General features: G+C 46.8%; 1 protein-coding gene across 5 annotated transcripts in view; it reads right to left on the bottom strand.

The window, feature by feature from the left end:
• The window catches only part of WDTC1 (WD and tetratricopeptide repeats 1), a 248,911-nt gene that overhangs the window by 140,944 nt on the left and 90,821 nt on the right, over positions 1-17,146 (bottom strand). For all 5 annotated transcript variants that reach the window (XM_063954696.1, XM_063954697.1, XM_063954698.1 and 2 more), the window contains exons 6-8: positions 13,325-13,512; positions 13,040-13,222; positions 12,840-12,931 (exon numbers count right to left, since the gene is read on the bottom strand). In XM_063954696.1, coding sequence (XP_063810766.1) covers positions 12,840-12,931; positions 13,040-13,222; positions 13,325-13,512 — 463 coding nt within the window. The remainder of the gene's footprint in view (positions 1-12,839; positions 12,932-13,039; positions 13,223-13,324; positions 13,513-17,146) is intronic.

Here is a 17,146-nt window from a genome sequence, read left to right as displayed (position 1 = left end):
AGTGTTTTTCCCCTTATAGCTGCTGTATTGTTAATACTGCGCGTAATTAGTGCCCCCCTCTCTTTTTTAACCCTTTCTGTAGTGTAGTGACTGCAGGGGAGAGCCAGGGGAGCTTCCCTCCAACTGAGCTGTGAGGGAAAATGGCGCCAGTGTGCTGAGGAGATAGGCTCCGCCCCTTTTTCGCAGACTTTTCTCCTGCTTTTTTATGGATTCTGGCAGGGGTTAAAATTCATCCATATAGCCCTGGGGGCTATATGTGATGTATTTTCGCCAGCCAAGGTGTTTTTATTGCTGCTCAGGGCGCCCCCCCCTAGTGCCCTGCACCCTCAGTGACCGAAGTGTGAAGTGTGCTGAGGAGCAATGGCGCACAGCTGCAGTGCTGTGCGCTACCTTGGTGAAGACAGGATGTCTTCTGCCGCCGATTTTCCGGACCTCTTCTGTCTTCTGGCTCTGTAAGGGGGCCGGCGGCGCGGCTCTGGGACCCATCCATGGCTGGGCCTGTGATCGTCCCTCTGGAGCTAATGTCCAGTAGCCTAAGAAGCCCAATCCACTCTGCACGCAGGTGAGTTCGCTTCTTCTCCCCTTAGTCCCTCGATGCAGTGAGCCTGTTGCCAGCAGGTCTCACTGAAAATAAAAAACCTAAACTAAAACTTTCACGAAGAAGCTCAGGAGAGCCCCTAGTGTGCACCCTTCTCGTTCGGGCACAGAGATCTAACTGAGGCTTGGAGGAGGGTCATAGGGGGAGGAGCCAGTGCACACCAGATAGTCCTAAAGCTTTCTTTAGATGTGCCCAGTCTCCTGCGGAGCCGCTATTCCCCATGGTCCTTACGGAGTCCCCAGCATCCACTTAGGACGTTAGAGAAATAAGATTCCTCTACCTGCTCAGGTACCTTCTCAGTTATGTGTAAAATGTCCCTAACGGCTTCAATCATTAGTTGCACCCCCTTAGCAAGTGATGCATCCCCCCCCCCTCCCCCCCCCGCATATCCCCATCACCGATCCCTGTATCAGAGTCGGTATCAGTGTCAGCTTGCATTATCTGGGCAAGTGTTCGTTTTTGTGTGTATGTAGGGGGGGTTCTTAGACGAAGCAGCGAGGGCTGAGTATGCCAAATCTTAGACAGATTTTCTGAAAAACTGTTTCTTTCTCAGTCTGTGACATCCTTGATAAAATCGGTGATATCATTCCCCCTAAAGAATCCACCCATGGGGGTTCTGATTCAGAAGGGTTGAAAAGTACATTGCAGTCCTGAGTACATGAAATAGACTCTTCGGGAGAAGATAAACACAGAACACAGAGTCCTTAGACATGGTAACGTGGATATACACTTAAAAACCCACACAGGAAAATGTCATACACAGTTTCCCCCAGAGTACCTGCAGAGAAGCACAGAGTATAAGGAGCCAGCCAAACAGCGCCCTTGTGGGCAGTTATTATGATAAAAGCCCGGCGCTGACTAACCAACCTTAATAGGTTAATTAGTACTAACAACACACTCCCCGCCCCCACCACCCCCCCTGGCTATAACACCCTGGCACCGCTGAGGATAACTCGAGTTATGTGGAGGTCAGCGTTCCCTGTAAGCATCCTGTTCCTATGATCTGCGGGGAGAAAATTGCACTGGTGAGTGCTGGATCCGCTCTGAGGAGAAGCCCCGCCCCCTGTAATGGCGCGCAGCTTCCGGCACAATTTGATTATACTGGCCTGAGGTTTTGTATGCTAACAGCGGGATTAGCCTCTGTTAGCTGCTTGTACCAGTTTAGTGCGATCATGCTGGCCCAGGACACCCCTCAAAGCACCTACACTGTGTGTTGCTGTGCTCCCACCCATGTGCCGCCATTCTCGTCGGCGACCCGCTAACCGGGCCGTCGGCGCTGTACTCGCCACTCTACTTTCTTCTGGCTCTGTTAGGGGGTGGCGGCCGTAATGCGGGAGTGAGCGGTCGCCTCGTGGGCTTGCGATCAGCACCCTCAGGAGCTCAGTGTCCTGTCAGCAGAGATAGAAACATAGAATTTGACGGCAGATAAGAACCACTTGGCCCATCTAGTCTGCCCCTTTTTTTTTTATCCTTTAGGCAATCTCAACCCTTTTTGAACCTTAATTCTTTGTAAGGATATTCATATGCCTCTCCCAAGCATGTTTAAATTGCTCTACAGTCTTAGTCTCTACCACCTCCGATGGGAGACTATTCCACTTATCCACTACCCTTTCTGTGACGTAATTTTTCCTTAAATTTCCCCTGAACCTCCCCCCCTGCAGTCTCAGTGTATGTCCTCGAGTTTTAATATTTCTCTTCCTTTAAAATAAGATTTTACTCACCGGTAAATGTATTTCTCGTAGTCCGTAGTGGATGCTGGGACTCCGTAAGGACCATGGGGAATAGCGGCTCCGCAGGAGACTGGGCACAACTAAAGAAAGCTTTAGGACTACCTGGTGTGCACTGGCTCCTCCCACTATGACCCTCCTCCAGACCTCAGTTAGGATACTGTGCCCGGAAGAGCTGACACAATAAGGAAGGATTTTGAATCCCGGGTAAGACTCATACCAGCCACACCAATCACACCGTATAACTCGTGATACTATACCCAGTTAACAGTATGAAATATAACTGAGCCTCTCAACAGATGGCTCAACAATAACCCTTTAGTTAGGCAATAACTATATACAAGTATTGCAGACAATCCGCACTTGGGATGGGCGCCCAGCATCCACTACGGACTACGGGAAATAGATTTACCGGTGAGTAAAATCTTATTTTCTCTGACGTCCTAAGTGGATGCTGGGACTCCGTAAGGACCATGGGGATTATACCAAAGCTCCCAAACAGGCGGGAGAGTGCGGATGACTCTGCAGCACCGAATGAGCAAACTCTAGGTCCTCCTCAGCCAGGGTATCAAACTTGTAGACTCTTGCAAAAATGTTTGAACCCGACCAAGTAACAGCTCGGCAAATTTGTAAAGCCGAGACCCCTCGGGCAGCCGCCCAAGAAGAGCCCACTTTCCTCGTGGAATGGGATTTTACAGATTTAGGGTGCGGCAGTCCAGCCGCAGAATGTGCAAGTTGAATCGTGCTACAGATCCAGCGAGCAATAGTCTGCTTAGAAGCAGGAGCACCCAGCTTGTTGGGTGCATACAGGATAAATAGCGAGTCAGTTTTCCTGACTCCAGCCGTCCTGGAAACATATATTTTTCAGGGCCCTGACTACGTCCAGTAACTTGGAATCCTCCAAGTCCCAAGTAGCCTCAGGCACCACAATAGGTTGGTTCACATGAAAAACTGATACCACCTTAGGAAGGAATTGGGAACGAGTCCTCAATTCCGCCTTATCCATATAAAAAACAGATAAGGGCTTTTGCATGACAAAGCCGCCAATTCTGATACACGCCTGGCCGACGCCAAGGCCAACAGCATGACCACTTTCCACGTGAGGTATGTTAGCTCCACGGATTTAAGTGGCTCAACCCAATGCGACTGCAGGAAATCCAACACCACATTGAGATCCCACGGTGCCACTGGAGGCACAAACGGGGGCTGACTATGCAGCACTCCCTTAACAAAAGTCTGAACTTCAGGCAGTGAAGCCAGTTCTATTTCGGAAGAAAATCGATAGAGCCGAAATCTGGACCTTAATGGAACCCAATTTTAGGCCCATAGTCACCCCTGACTGTAGGAAGTGCAGAAATCGACCTAGCTGAAATTCCTCCGTTGGGGCCTTCCTGGCCTCACAGCACGCAACATATTTCCGCCATATGCGGTGATAATGGTTTGCGTTCACTTCTTTCCTAGCTTTAGTTAGCGTAGGGATAACTTCCTCCGGAATGCCCTTTTCCTTCAGGATCCGGCGTTCAACCGCCATGCCGTCAAACGCAGCCGCGGTACGTCTTGGAACAGACAGGCCCCCTGCTGCAGCAGGTCCTGTCTGAGCGGCAGAGGCCATGGGTCCTCTGAGATCATTTCTTGGAGTTCTGGGTACCAAGCTCTTCTTGGCCAATCCGGAACAATGAGTATAGTTCTTACTCCTCTCCTTCTTATTATTCTCATTACCCTGGGTATGAGAGGCAGAGAAGGGAACACATACACCGACTGGTACACCCACGGTGTTACCAGAGCGTCCACAGCTATCGCCTGAGGGTCCCTTGACCTGGCGCAATATCTTTTTAGCTTTTTGTTTAGGCGGGACGCCATCATGTCCACCTGTGGCCTTTCCCAACGGTGTACAATCATTTGGAAGACTTCTGGATGAAGTCCCCACTCTCCCGGGTGGAGGTCGTGTCTGCTGAGAAAGTCTGCTTCCCAGTTGTCCACTCCGGGAACTAACACTGCTGACAGTGCTAACACATGATTTTCCGCCCATCGGAGAATCCCTGTGGCTTCTGCCATCGCCATCCTGCTTCTTGTGCCGCCCTGTCGGTTTACATGAGCGACCGCCGTGATGTTGTCTGACTGGATCAGCACCGGCCGGTGTTGAAGCAGGGGCTAGCCTGACTTAGGGCATTGTAAATGGCCCTTAGTTCCAGAATATTTATGTGTAGGGAAGTCTCCTGACTTTTCCATAGTCCTTGGAAGTTTCTTCCCTGTGTGACTGCCCCCCAGCCTCGAAGGCTGGCATCCGTGATCACCAGGACCCAGTCCTGTATGCCGAATCTGCGGCCCTCTCGAAGATGAACACTCTGCAGCCACCACAACAGCGACACCCTGGCCCTTGGAGACAGGGTTATCCGCCGATGCATCTGAAGATGCGACCCGGACCACTTGTCCAACAGATCCCACTGGAAGATCCTTGCATGGAACCTGCCGAATGGAATTTCTTCGTAAGAAGCTACCATCTTTCCCAGGGCTCGCGTGCATTGATGCACCGACACCTGTATTTGTATTAGGAGGTCTCTGACTAGAGATGACAACTCCTTGGCCTTCTCCTCCGGGAGAAACCCTTTTTCCTGTTCTGTGTCCAGAACCATACCCAGGAACAGTAGACGCGTCGTAGGAACCAGCTGCGACTTTGGAATATTCAGAATCCAGACGTGCTGTTGTAGCACTTCCCGAGATAGTGCTACTCCGACGAACAACTGCTCCCTGGACCTCGTCTTTATAAGGAGATCGTCCAAGTACGGGATAATTATTTCGCCCATTACCTTGGTAAATACCCTCGGTGCCGGGGACAGACCAACGGCAACGTCTGGAATTGGTAATGACAATCCTGTACCACAATTTTGAGGTACTCCTGGTGAGGAGGGTAAATAGGGACATGCAGGTAAGCATCCTTGATGTCCAGCGATACCATGAAATTCTCCAGGCTTGCAATAATCGCCCTGAGCGATTCCATTTTGAACTTGAACCTTCGTATATAAGTGTTCAAGGATTTCAATTTTAGAATGGGTCTCACCGAACCGTCTGGTTTCGGTACCCCAAACATTTTGGAATAGTAACCCCGGCCTTGTTGAAGGAGGGGTCCCTTGATTTCACTTGCTGGAAGTACAGCTTGTGAATTGTCGCCAGTACTACCTCCCTTTCTCCGAGGGCAGCAGGCAAGGCTGATGTGAGGTAACGGCGAGGGGGAGTCGCCTCGAACTCCAGCTTGTATCCCTGTGATACTACTTGCAGAACCTAGGGATCCACCTGTGGGCAAGCCCACTGGTCCCTGAAGTTCCCGAGACGCGCCCCCACCGCACTTGCCTCCACCTGTGGAGCCCCAGCGTCATGCGGTGGACTCAGAGGAAGCGGGGGAAGATCTTTGATCCTGGGAACTGGCTGTCTGGTGCAGCTTTTTCCTTCTTCCCTTGTCTCTGTGCAGAAAGGAAGCGCCTTTGACCCGCTTGCTTTTCTGAAGCTGAAAGGACTGTACCTGAAAATACGGTGCTTTCTTAGGCTGTGAGGAAACCGGAGGTAAAATTTTATCTTCCCAGCTGTTGCTGTGGATACGAGGTCCCAGAGACCATCCCCAAACAATTCCTCACCCTTATAAGGCAGAATCTCCATGTGCCTTTTAAAGTCAGCATCACCTGTCCACTGCCGGGTCTCTAATACCCTCCTGGCAGAATGGACATTGCCTTAATTCTGGATGACAGCCGGCAAATATCCCTCTGTGCATCCCTCATATATAAGACGACGTCTTTAATATGCTCTATGTTAGCAAAATATTATCTCTGTCTAGGGTATTAATATTATCTGACAGGGTATCAGACCACGCTGCAGCAGCACTATTCATGCTGAGGCAATTGCAGGTCTCAGTATAGTACCTGAGTGTGTATATACAGACTTCAGGATAGCCTCCTGCTTTTTATCAGCAGGCTCCTTCAAAGTGGCCGTATCCTAAGACGGCAGTGCCACCTTTTTTGACAAACGTGTGAGCGCCTTATCCACCCTAGGGGATATCTCCCAACGTGACCTATCCTCTGGCGGGAAAGGGTACGCCATCAGTAACTTTTTAGAAATTACCAGTTTCTTATCGGGGGAACCCACGCTTCTTTACACACTTCATTCACTCATCTGATGGGGGAACAAAACACTAGCTGCTTTTTCTCCCCAAACATAAAACCCCTTTTATGTGGTACTTGGGTTCATGTCAGAAATGTGTAACACATTTTTCATTGCCGAGATCATGCAACGGATGTTCCTAGTGGATTGTGTATATGTCTCAATCTCGTCGACACTGGAGTCAGACTCCGTGTCGACATCTGTGTCTGCCATCTGAGGTAACGGGCGTTTTTTGAGCCCCTGATGGCCTTTGAGACGCCTGGGCAGGCGCGGGCTGAGAAGCCGGCTGTCCCACAGCTGTTACGTCATCTAGCCTTTTATGTAAGGAGTTGACATTGTCGGTTAATACCTTCCACCTATCCATCCACTCTGATGTCGGCCCCACAGGGGGCGACATCCCATTTATCGGCCTCTGCTCCGCCTCCACGTAACCTTCCTCATCCAACATGTCGACACAGCCGTACCGACACACCGCACACACACAGGGAATGCTCTGACTGAGGACAGGACCCCACAAAGTCCTTTGGGGAGACAGAGAGAGAGTATGCCAGCACACACCAGAGCGCTATATAATGCAGGGATTAACACTATAACTGAGTGATTTTTTCCCCCAATAGCTGCTTGTATACACATATTGCGCCTAAATTTAGTGCCCCCCCTCTCTTTTTAATTCTTTGAGCCTGAAAACTACAGGGGAGAGCCTGGGGAGCTGTCTTCCAGCTGCACTGTGAAGAAAAAATGGCGCCAGTGTGCTGAGGGAGATAGCCCCGCCCCTTTTTCGGCTGACTTTTCTCCCGCTTTTTTTATGGATTCTGGCAGGGGTATTTATCACGTATATAGCCTCTGGGACTATATATTGTGATTTATTGCCAGCCAAGGTATGAATATTGCTGCTCAGGGCGCCCCCCCCCCCCAGCGCCCTGCACCCATCAGTGACCAGAGTGTGAGGTGTGCATGAATAGCAATGGCGCACAGCTGCAGTGCTGTGCGCTACCTTGTTGAAGACCGAAGTCTTCTGCCGCCGATTTCCAGGACCATCTTCATGCTTCTGGCTCTGTAAGGGGGAGGGCGGCGCGGCTCCGGGACCGAACGATCGAGGTCGGGTCCTGTGTTCGATCCCTCTGGAGCTAATGGTGTCCAGTAGCCTAAGAAGCCCAAACTATCTCCAGTCAGGTAGGTTCGCTTCTTCTCCCCTTAGTCCCTCGTAGCAGTGAGTCTGTTGCCAGCAGATCTCACTGAAAATAAAAAACCTAAAATATACTTTCTTTTCTAGGAGCTCAGGAGAGCCCCTAGTGTGCATCCAGCTCAGCCGGGCACAAGATTCTAACTGAGGTCTGGAGGAGGGTCATAGTGGGAGGAGCCAGTGCACACCAGGTAGTCCTAAAGCTTTCTTTAGTTGTGCCCAGTCTTCTGCGGAGCCGCTATTCCCCATGGTCCTTACGGAGTCCCAGCATCCACTTAGGACGTCAGAGAAAGAATGTTTCCCTCCCGAACTTTGTTAAGACCCTTGATATATTTGAAAGTTTCTATCATGTCCCCCCTTTCCCTTCTCTCCTCCAAACTATACATGTTAATATCTTTTAGCCTTTCCGGGTACGTTTTGTGATGTAGGCCATGCACCATTTTAGTTGCCCTTCTTTGTACACTCTCTAATGTATTTATATCCTTCTGGAGATATGGTCTCCAGAACTGGACACAGTATTCCAGATGGGGCCGCACCGATGACCTATACAGTGGCATTATCACTTCTTTTTTCCTACTACTGATTCCTCTCCCTATGCAACCAAGCATCTGACTTGCCTTTCTCATTGCTTTGTTGCATTGCTTTCCTGACTTCAAGTCACTTGAAATAGTGACTCCTAAACATCTTTCCTCCTCAGTAGTTTCCATTATAGTACCCTTCATACTATATTTAGCCTTTGGGTTTTTGAGACCCAAGTGCATGATTTTGCATTTTTTAGCATTAAACTGTAGTTGCCACGTTCTTGACCATTTCTCAAGCCTACCTAGGTCAATCAATCATTTGTTTTACCCCTCCCGGTGTATCTACCCTGTTGCATATCTTTGTATCATCTGCAAAAAGGCATACCTTCCCTTCAATACCATCTGCAATGTCACCAACAAAGATATTAAAGAGAACTGGACCAAGTACAGATCCCTGGGGTACTCCACTGGTAACATTTCCCTCCATAGATTGCACTCCATTAACTACAACTGTCTGTTTCCTATCCTGCAACCAGGTTCTTATCCATTTAACGGTTTTATAATCCACCCCTAAGCTTTCAAGTTTATTTAGCAGTCTGCGATGTGGAACAGTGTCAAATGCCTTACTAAAGTCTAGATATGCTACATCTACAGCTCCCCCTTGATCTATTATTTTCGTCACAGAGTCAAAAAAGTCTATAAGATTTGTTTGGCATGATCTCCCACCAGTAAATCCATACTGTTTTGGATCCTGTAAGTGGTTTGATTTAAGATATTCCACAACTCTTTCTTTTAATAGTTTTTCCATTACTTTCCCTACTACTGATGTAAGGCTTACTGGTCTGTAGTTACTTGCTTCTTCCTTGCTTCCACTTTTGTGCAGTGGAACTACATTTGCTCTTTTCCAGTCCTCTGGAATAGCACCTGTATTTAGTGACTGGTTAAATAATTCTGTTAAAGGTTTAACCAGCACATCTTTTAGCTCTCTGAGTATCCTTGGGTGTATCCCATCTGGTCCCATTGATTTATCCACTTTTAGTTGTGAAAGTTCTGTTAGGACCTTCTCCTCTGTAAATGTACTTTCATCTACCTTATTTTTATGAATGTCCTTGCGACTTGACTGTGGCTCCATCCCTTCTTTTGTAGTAAATACTGAGGAAAAATAATTATTTAGGTGATCTGCTATTGCCTTGTCACCCTCCACCAAATGCTCACTCTCTGTCTTAAGTCTTATTATTCCTCCATTTGATTTTCTCCTTTCACTTATATACTTAAAAAAAGTTTTGCCCCCTTTATCCACTGACTGGGCCATTTTCGCCTCAGCATCTGCCTTTGCACGTCTGATCACTTTCTTAGCATCCTTCCGTCTGTCAAGATACACCTCTTTGTCATTATTATTTTGAGTCTGTTTGTATTTCCTAAAAGCCATCTTTTTTGCTTTCACACTAGTTCATACTTCTTTTGTGGACCACACTGGCTTCCTTTTCCTGGTGCTTTTACTAACCCTTTTGATACAAAGATCAGTTGCACTTAGTATTGCACTTTTCAGTTTTTCCCACCTCTCCTGCACTCCTTCCAAGTTCCACCAGTCCGCCAATGAATCACTTAAACATCTCCCCATTTTTGCAAAGTCAGCATTTCTAAAATCCAACACCTTTGTTTTTGAGTGACAGGAGTTGGATCCTGTCTTCATACTAAACCATACTGCTTGATGATCACTGAATCCCAGGTGCTCACCCACATATATGTTGGATATCCTATCACCATTTGTAAGAATTAAATCTAATATTGAATCTTTGCGAGTGGGCTCCGTCACCAATTGCTTGAGAGATGCTCCCTGTAAGGAATGTAGAAATGTGCCACTTGTAGCTGAACTTGCAAAAGACCCCTCCCAATTTACATCAGGTAAATTAAAGTCTCCCATGATTATGACTTCTCCCTTTAAAGCCATTTTAGTGATGTCCAACAATAGGTTCCTGTCCAAATCCTGCCCCTGGCCTGGTGGTCTATAGATCACCCCAATGCGACTAACATCCTTCTCCCCGGTTTCTATGACCCAAAGGGCCTCAGTTTTGTCTTCAATATTTTGTATTAAAGTAGCATTTATGCTTTTTTTCACATACATTGCTACCCCTCCTCCTATTCTTCCTATTCTATCCTTTCTAAATAAATTGTATCCTGGTATAGCTATGTCCCAGTCATGATTCTCATTGCACCATGACTCTGTAATTGCCACAAAATCTAGGTTATCCCTTGTCATTATCGCAATTAGCTCTGGAGTTTTGTCTCCTAAGCTCCTAGCATTTGCACACATAGCTTTAAGAATTTTGTCTGTGCATTTGTTATTAGTAGCCATGTCCAGACTGTACAAAATAAATGACAAGTTTAAAGTTGAAATTACCTGTTTGGGGATGTTGCTCAGTGTTTGATATATGTGTGTGTATGTGTGTGTGTGTGTGTGTGTGTGTGTGTGTGTGTGTGTGTGTGTGTGTGTGTGTATATATATATATATATATATATATTTATTTATTTTTTACTAATCAGGAATCACACTGTGTCCTTTACACCATGAATACACCTCCCTAAATGTAAAGATATAGTACACCTGACCACAATGACCAAATGATCAAAGGAGGTAAACACCAGAGAGCATGCAATAATAAACTATGTTTCACTGTGCAACTTCCCCACACATGCACTGCCAATTACAACATCAAAAAACATACATGAGTTTGGATAAGAGAGAGCTGTAGTGAGAGTTTGGGGATGTCTTTTCATAGTGTAAAAAGACAGATAACATTGGTACAGGTGAGAATTCAGATGGTTTTGGTAAGCTATAGACATAAATTTGAGTAGTTGCGGATGAAGTGGAAAGGTCTTGCAGCGTTCCTATCACAAATTTAAGTTATAAGTATGGGTTACTCAGGCTGGAGTAGTTTGATGTGTAGAGGAATTGGACTCACATTTGTTTGTAAGCTGTCATTTAGTGGTCCAGATTGTGGATTGATTGTTGTCCTTCTGTTTTCCGTCGGTGTAACGTCGAAATTATTTTTAAACTTGTAGTTATCCTTTGAATAATGTCCTTGGAAGTAATGGCCCACAAGCCTATGGCCTAAGCCTTCCTGATGCTCTTTAAGTAATGGACCAAGCATGTGAATACACTGATTACACCCAAACTCCAGTGAACCCTCCCCAGCAATGACTAGTAATAAAACAGTTTTAAGACAACAAGCTAACAAACCAACCAAGATTTATCACAGTCATGCCCTCATGCCTATACTCAGGAGATAACATTCCAATTTCTCAATAGCAACCCATCATGTGCATAAGCAGTCTAATATAAAAGCAGATGCCTTATGCCTATAGCAATGCTATTATTCTTAACACCCAATTTGCTAATTACTATTTCAGTGCAATCAGTAGTGATAATCTGCAGCTCTCATTTACAATAAACCTAGACAAGTATATATTCACAAGCAGTTATTTGAGTGCAATGTTCTGCAGGAGTGTAGTAGATGGCATTACCTAGACAAGTATATAGTCACAAGCAGTTATTTGAGTGCAATGTTCTGCAGGAGTGTAGTATAGAGAACCATTAACTTCATGAGTTGGTTCCTACTCCCCCCCTTCCCCCCACCCCCACCCGCTAAGTCCCACGAAGCAGGAAGGCTTTTGCCAGCAGCCTTCCTGTAACCTAATTACTCTATTAAAACAAAAAAAACTAAGAAAACTCCTAGGAGCTCCCCTAGCTGTGACCGGCTCCTCCGGGAACATTTTCTAAACCGAGTCTGGTAGGAGGGGCATAGAGGGAGGAGCCAGCCCACACTATTAATCTCTTAAAGTGCCCATGGCTCCTAGTGGACCCGTCTATACCCCATGGTACTAAAATGAACCCCAGCATCCTCTAGGACGTAAGAGAAAGAAACTTAAAGGAACATTGCTAAGAATAAAGAGCAGAGTAGCAGATACTACAAAATGGTATATCTAATGCACGAACTTGTTTCTTTCAGAACAATGAACAGTGCAAATGATCTCCAATCAGACTGTTTGTTAAATCATCTTGTACAATGATTTGTATTCAAAAAGATGATGTCCAGATGTTTTCTTTATTAATATTGGATTGTAACGGGTGTATTTACAACCTTCATCATCTAAACTTTTTCCTTCCCCCTTGCCAACCAAAATATATTCAGTATGATCAATCATTATACAAATGCGTGTGCGTGTGTGTGTGTGTGTGTGTGTGTGTGTGTGTAGGGAGGGGGGGGGGGGGTTCTGAGTACCTGGCAGCACGTCTTACGGCACTCCTGGAGATTGCCTCCATGGTAACTGCTGCAGCTGTTATGCGCAGCAGCTCCTCCCGGCAGCCTTTGCAGTCACAGTAGCTCCGGCCAGAGCAGATAAGGGGCTGCAGGCTCACAGTTTGTTTGTTTTTTTATTAAGTAATAATTGGCCAGCCCTAAAAAATGTGTTGGGATGTTTACATATATGTGTCTTATGTATTGTGTACATTAAAATTATTTTTTAACATTTTTTTGACCTAACCAATAATCCTAGTAACAAACTGTTGCAAGAAATCACGATGTAACGCACAATGAATACAAAAGATCGGGGAGGGGAAAGCAACTGGAAGAAATAAATTGAGCTGATTGGGATCCTACCTGCTACATAATACTGTGCAGCTCCCTCTGGAATAGGTTTTTGTCTGGAACAAAAAGTGTGGAGTCCAGATTGCGTCTGCAGGAGATTCTTTCTGCAATGGAGATAGTGACACAGACACCGCCAGGTAAATAAAATTCCCACTGACATCTGTGTAACTAATGCCCTGCTTGAATACTCCCTCGGTAAATTAGTCACTCACCTGTGGCTATGGATCATCCGGATGTCATACAGTCTCACAAACGGCCCACTGGCTCCTACTGCCAAGCAGTTATTATCCTGAGGGCTAATGCTTACACATTTTGCCTCCACAAGTTGGCCACAGTACTCAGTCAGATCAATCAAAATGTCAGAGTGGGTGCTACTCTCTCTTAAATCGTACTGTCTGTAATAAAAAGCACACAGATAAGTTATCGGTCTAAAATCAGTTACCATTCATTTAAATCAAATGATTCCATCATTATCAGTAACATTCAGAATTTCTCACCGGATCAGGCCATCTTCTCCTGCACTCCAAAAAGTGTTAGGCCACATAGGGGCAGTGGCCACCCGTTTCACCCGGTTGGTGTGCTCAGAAAAAACATGGAGGGTCTCTCTTGAGTTAACATCATGAACATGAACCTTTGCATCTGCTGCTCCAGTAATCAAGATGCGGTCCCCAGAGTGAGGGAGGAACTGGCAGGGAAATTTGGAAAACATTTTTTCTATAGCTATACAGTAAAGAAAATTCAAAACAATAGAAACACAAAATAATGAAATTTAAATGAATGTGTTTAATGTTAACATGGTCAAAACCAAACATATTAAACTCTGTTTAAAAATAACGCCTAATGGTATCAGAGATTGGACTTTTACATATCCATGGATGACATTACCTCAAGCACATAATCTGTCAATGAGAGGAGCCAAAACAGGCAGCTTGCTGTGACAGGAGGACATCATGTCAATGGGCCTAATTCAGACTGGATCGCTGCAGCGATCGCAGTCTGCACGTGCGCACCCCGCGAGGCCCAGTGAGATGCTAAAAGCATCTCAGGGCTGCGATCATTTCTGCCTGACTGACAAGCAGAGGCGGTCGCGGGGCGTTTGTGGGACACGGTCCGGACAACGCAGGCATGTCCGGACCGTTGCGAGGCTGGGCCGTAGTGGTTTTGTGATGTCACACGCAGCCGCTGCCACCCAGGAGCAACTCGGCGGGTGCAAAAGCATAGACACCATGCAATACTTTCGCACCTGTGCGAGGGGGGGCAGGGGCTGACATGCAGGGCAGATTGGCCCTGTGCTGGGCGTCACCCCGCATGTCTGAGTAATTTGATCGTAGATGTGCTAAATTTAGCACATCTACGTTCAGATCTGAATCATCCCTAATGTCCGGACATCACCAAACACTCGCCAACATCTGGAAAACATTTGCTCAAGTGCATGTTTTCATGGCTTAGGAAGTCTGCTTGACAATTGTTAACTCCTGGATGTGAACTGACAAGCTGGAAGCAACTGGTCGGCCCAAAGAAGAATGTGGATCACCTTTTGCATGGCTCCTTTTCTGCGGGTTCTGCCTTGATGTTTTATATGTGACAGCCTCCGCGTTGTCAGACTAAACATTAACCAGTTTGTGTTGGAGAAGGAACTTGGCCTGGCACAGGACCTTGTATATTTCCCAAAGCTCCAAGATGATGATTGGGAGTAACGTCTCCTGAGACGTCCTCAGATCCTAAAAGATGTGGTGGACTGTTACAACCCCCAACCCCAAAGACTGGCATTGTTTGTGAGCAGGACCCAATCCTGGATCCAGAAGGGACAACCCTTGACCAAGTGGGTGAGAATTAGAGACAAGGCGTGGCGCACCTCCAGAGAAGATGATAATTTGAGATCGAAGATGAAAAATGGAAGCGGTTCCATTGGAACAGAAGCTAAAACTGTAGATGGCTGGAGAAAAACTGGGCGTATTCCACCATGTTGAAGGTAGAGACTAATGTACTTCAGGAACAGAAAGAGTTTGTGCGGCATGAGACCAGACAGCCCACACTAGTTCCTAAAATGCTGTCACACTGCATACCTGTAAAGGAAGCATCACACAAACCATTGGGATGTTGGACTGGAGCTGAAATAAATCCTGAACAGTTCTGACAAGAAACTGTGCGCAACACAGTCCCCTCTGTGGGGACTTTAGCTGCCTGACCTATGGAAGACATAATGCATTCCAGGGAATACCCCCACACACTTTGGTATATTAACAACTAGCATACATAACTGGGGACGGGATGTGGTCAAGATGCCGGCTGTGAGGATCCTGCCAGTCTGAATGCGGACGACGGACTACAGACAACCATCAGAATGCCAACGCCAGAATCCCAACAGGGTCAGGAGACCAATGCCAGAATCCTGACAGCCGGCATAGCAACCGCAAGTATAGCGGATGGGTTAGAGCCGCGGGGGTTGGGGTTAGGCACCACCGGGGGTAGGGGTTAGGTTTAGGCACTTAAGTGGGGGGTAATATTAAGATTAGGCTGCGGGGTAGGGGTGGCAGGGGAGAGGGGGAACAGTCTTACCTCCCTTCTGTCGGAATTTACACTATAGCGATGCTGGAGTCAGTATTCTAACCGCCGGCATTCCCTCAGTCGGATATCATACTGAATCCATGGGGACACAGCACTGAATGTTTAGAGGACCACCTAAGATAATAAGTGGTACCTTGCAGTATAGAACAGTTAAATTCAACTTATAAAAATAAGTGTGCACACAATCACTAAACACTCACAGAGGTTAGAGTAGCTAAGAAAACAGAAGCAAGTAGTATTATAAGAAACAGATCAGAAACCATTAGAAAATAAAATAACACTATGCAATACCATATAATAGACAATAAGTGGTCAACAATCATCCCCAATGGGGTAAAAAGGAGCCTGTACAAATCCTGACAGCAGGTGTGAGGTTTAGGGGAGGCCGGAGCACGTGTTCCTCTCTCTGTATAGTAAGGCAGGCAGAGTGAAAATAGCTGCCCAGCGTCTTCAGCGAGGGAGGGGAGGAAGATCAGACCTGTGGTGGGTAGTCTGAACCGGGGTACGCACCAAGGGGTGGCTGAGGAGCTACCAGAAAAAGCTTGATACCAGTACTCCAGCCACTGGAAATGGGGCAGCAGTGAAGCGATAGGGGTGTCTAGTTCACTGACCCGCTGCCTGCTGTGTAAGAGAAAGAAAAATAGGATTTTAAATTACCTACCGGTAAATCCTTTTCTCGTAGTTCATAGAGGATGCTGGGGTTCCATTCAGTACCATGGGGTATAGACGGGTCCCTTGGGAGCCATGGGCACTTTAAGAGCTTAATAGTGTGGGCTGGCTCCTCCCTCTATGCCCCTCCTACCAGACTCAGTCTAGAAACTGTGCCCAAGGAGACTGACATACTTCGAGAGAAGGAAATACACAGATAGTGGTGAGATTCACACCAGCTCACACATAACAAAAGGAAAGCCAAGCTAACCAACTTAAAACGATTCAGCAACGGCTGAACAACAGTACTTAACCAAGTAACAATGCAGGAAAACGAAGCGCTGGGTGGGCGCCCAGCATCCTCTACGGACTACGAGAAAAGGATTTACCACCATTAGGTAATTAAAATCCTATTTTCTCTTACGTCCTAGAGGATGCTGGGGTTCCATTTAGTAACATTGGGATGTACCAAAACTCCCAGTACGGGAAGGAGCGCGCGGAGGCTCCTGCAGAACAGATTGACCAAATTGAAGGTCCACAGAGGCCAAGGTATCGAACTTGTAGAACTTGGCAAACGTGTTCAATCCTGACCAAGTAGCTGCCCGGCAAAGCTGAGACACCCCAGGAAGCCGCCCAGGAAGAACCCACTTTACGGGTAGATTGGGCCTTAACAGAATTTGGACATAGCAAGCCTGCCATAGAATAAGCATGCTGGATAGTGAACCTAATCCAGCGAGAAATCGTCTGCTTAGAAGCAGGACACCCAACCTTGTTGGGAGCATAAAGGACAAACAGAGCGTCCGACTTCCTGTGACGAGAAGTCCCCTTGACATAAATCTTCAAAGCCCTCACAACATCCAAGGACTTTGATGTGAATGAGGAGTCAGTAGCCACTGGCACCACAATAGATTTGTTGATATGAAAGGCCGACACAACTTTTGGAAGTAATTGTTGACGCGTTCTGAGCTCAGCCCTATCTTCCTGGAAAATCAAGTAGGGGCTCTTATAGGACAATGCCCCCAATTCTGACACACACCTAGCAGATGCCAATGCCAACAGTGTGATAGCCTTCCAAGTAAGAAACTTGACCTATACCTCCTGTA

Source organism: Pseudophryne corroboree, chromosome 2 (assembly GCF_028390025.1).
Source record: "Pseudophryne corroboree isolate aPseCor3 chromosome 2, aPseCor3.hap2, whole genome shotgun sequence".
In the NCBI taxonomy this organism is placed as follows: Eukaryota; Metazoa; Chordata; class Amphibia; order Anura; family Myobatrachidae; genus Pseudophryne; species Pseudophryne corroboree.
The sequence above is the reverse complement of the archived record's forward strand: the minus strand, read 5'-3'. Positions and strand labels throughout refer to the sequence as shown.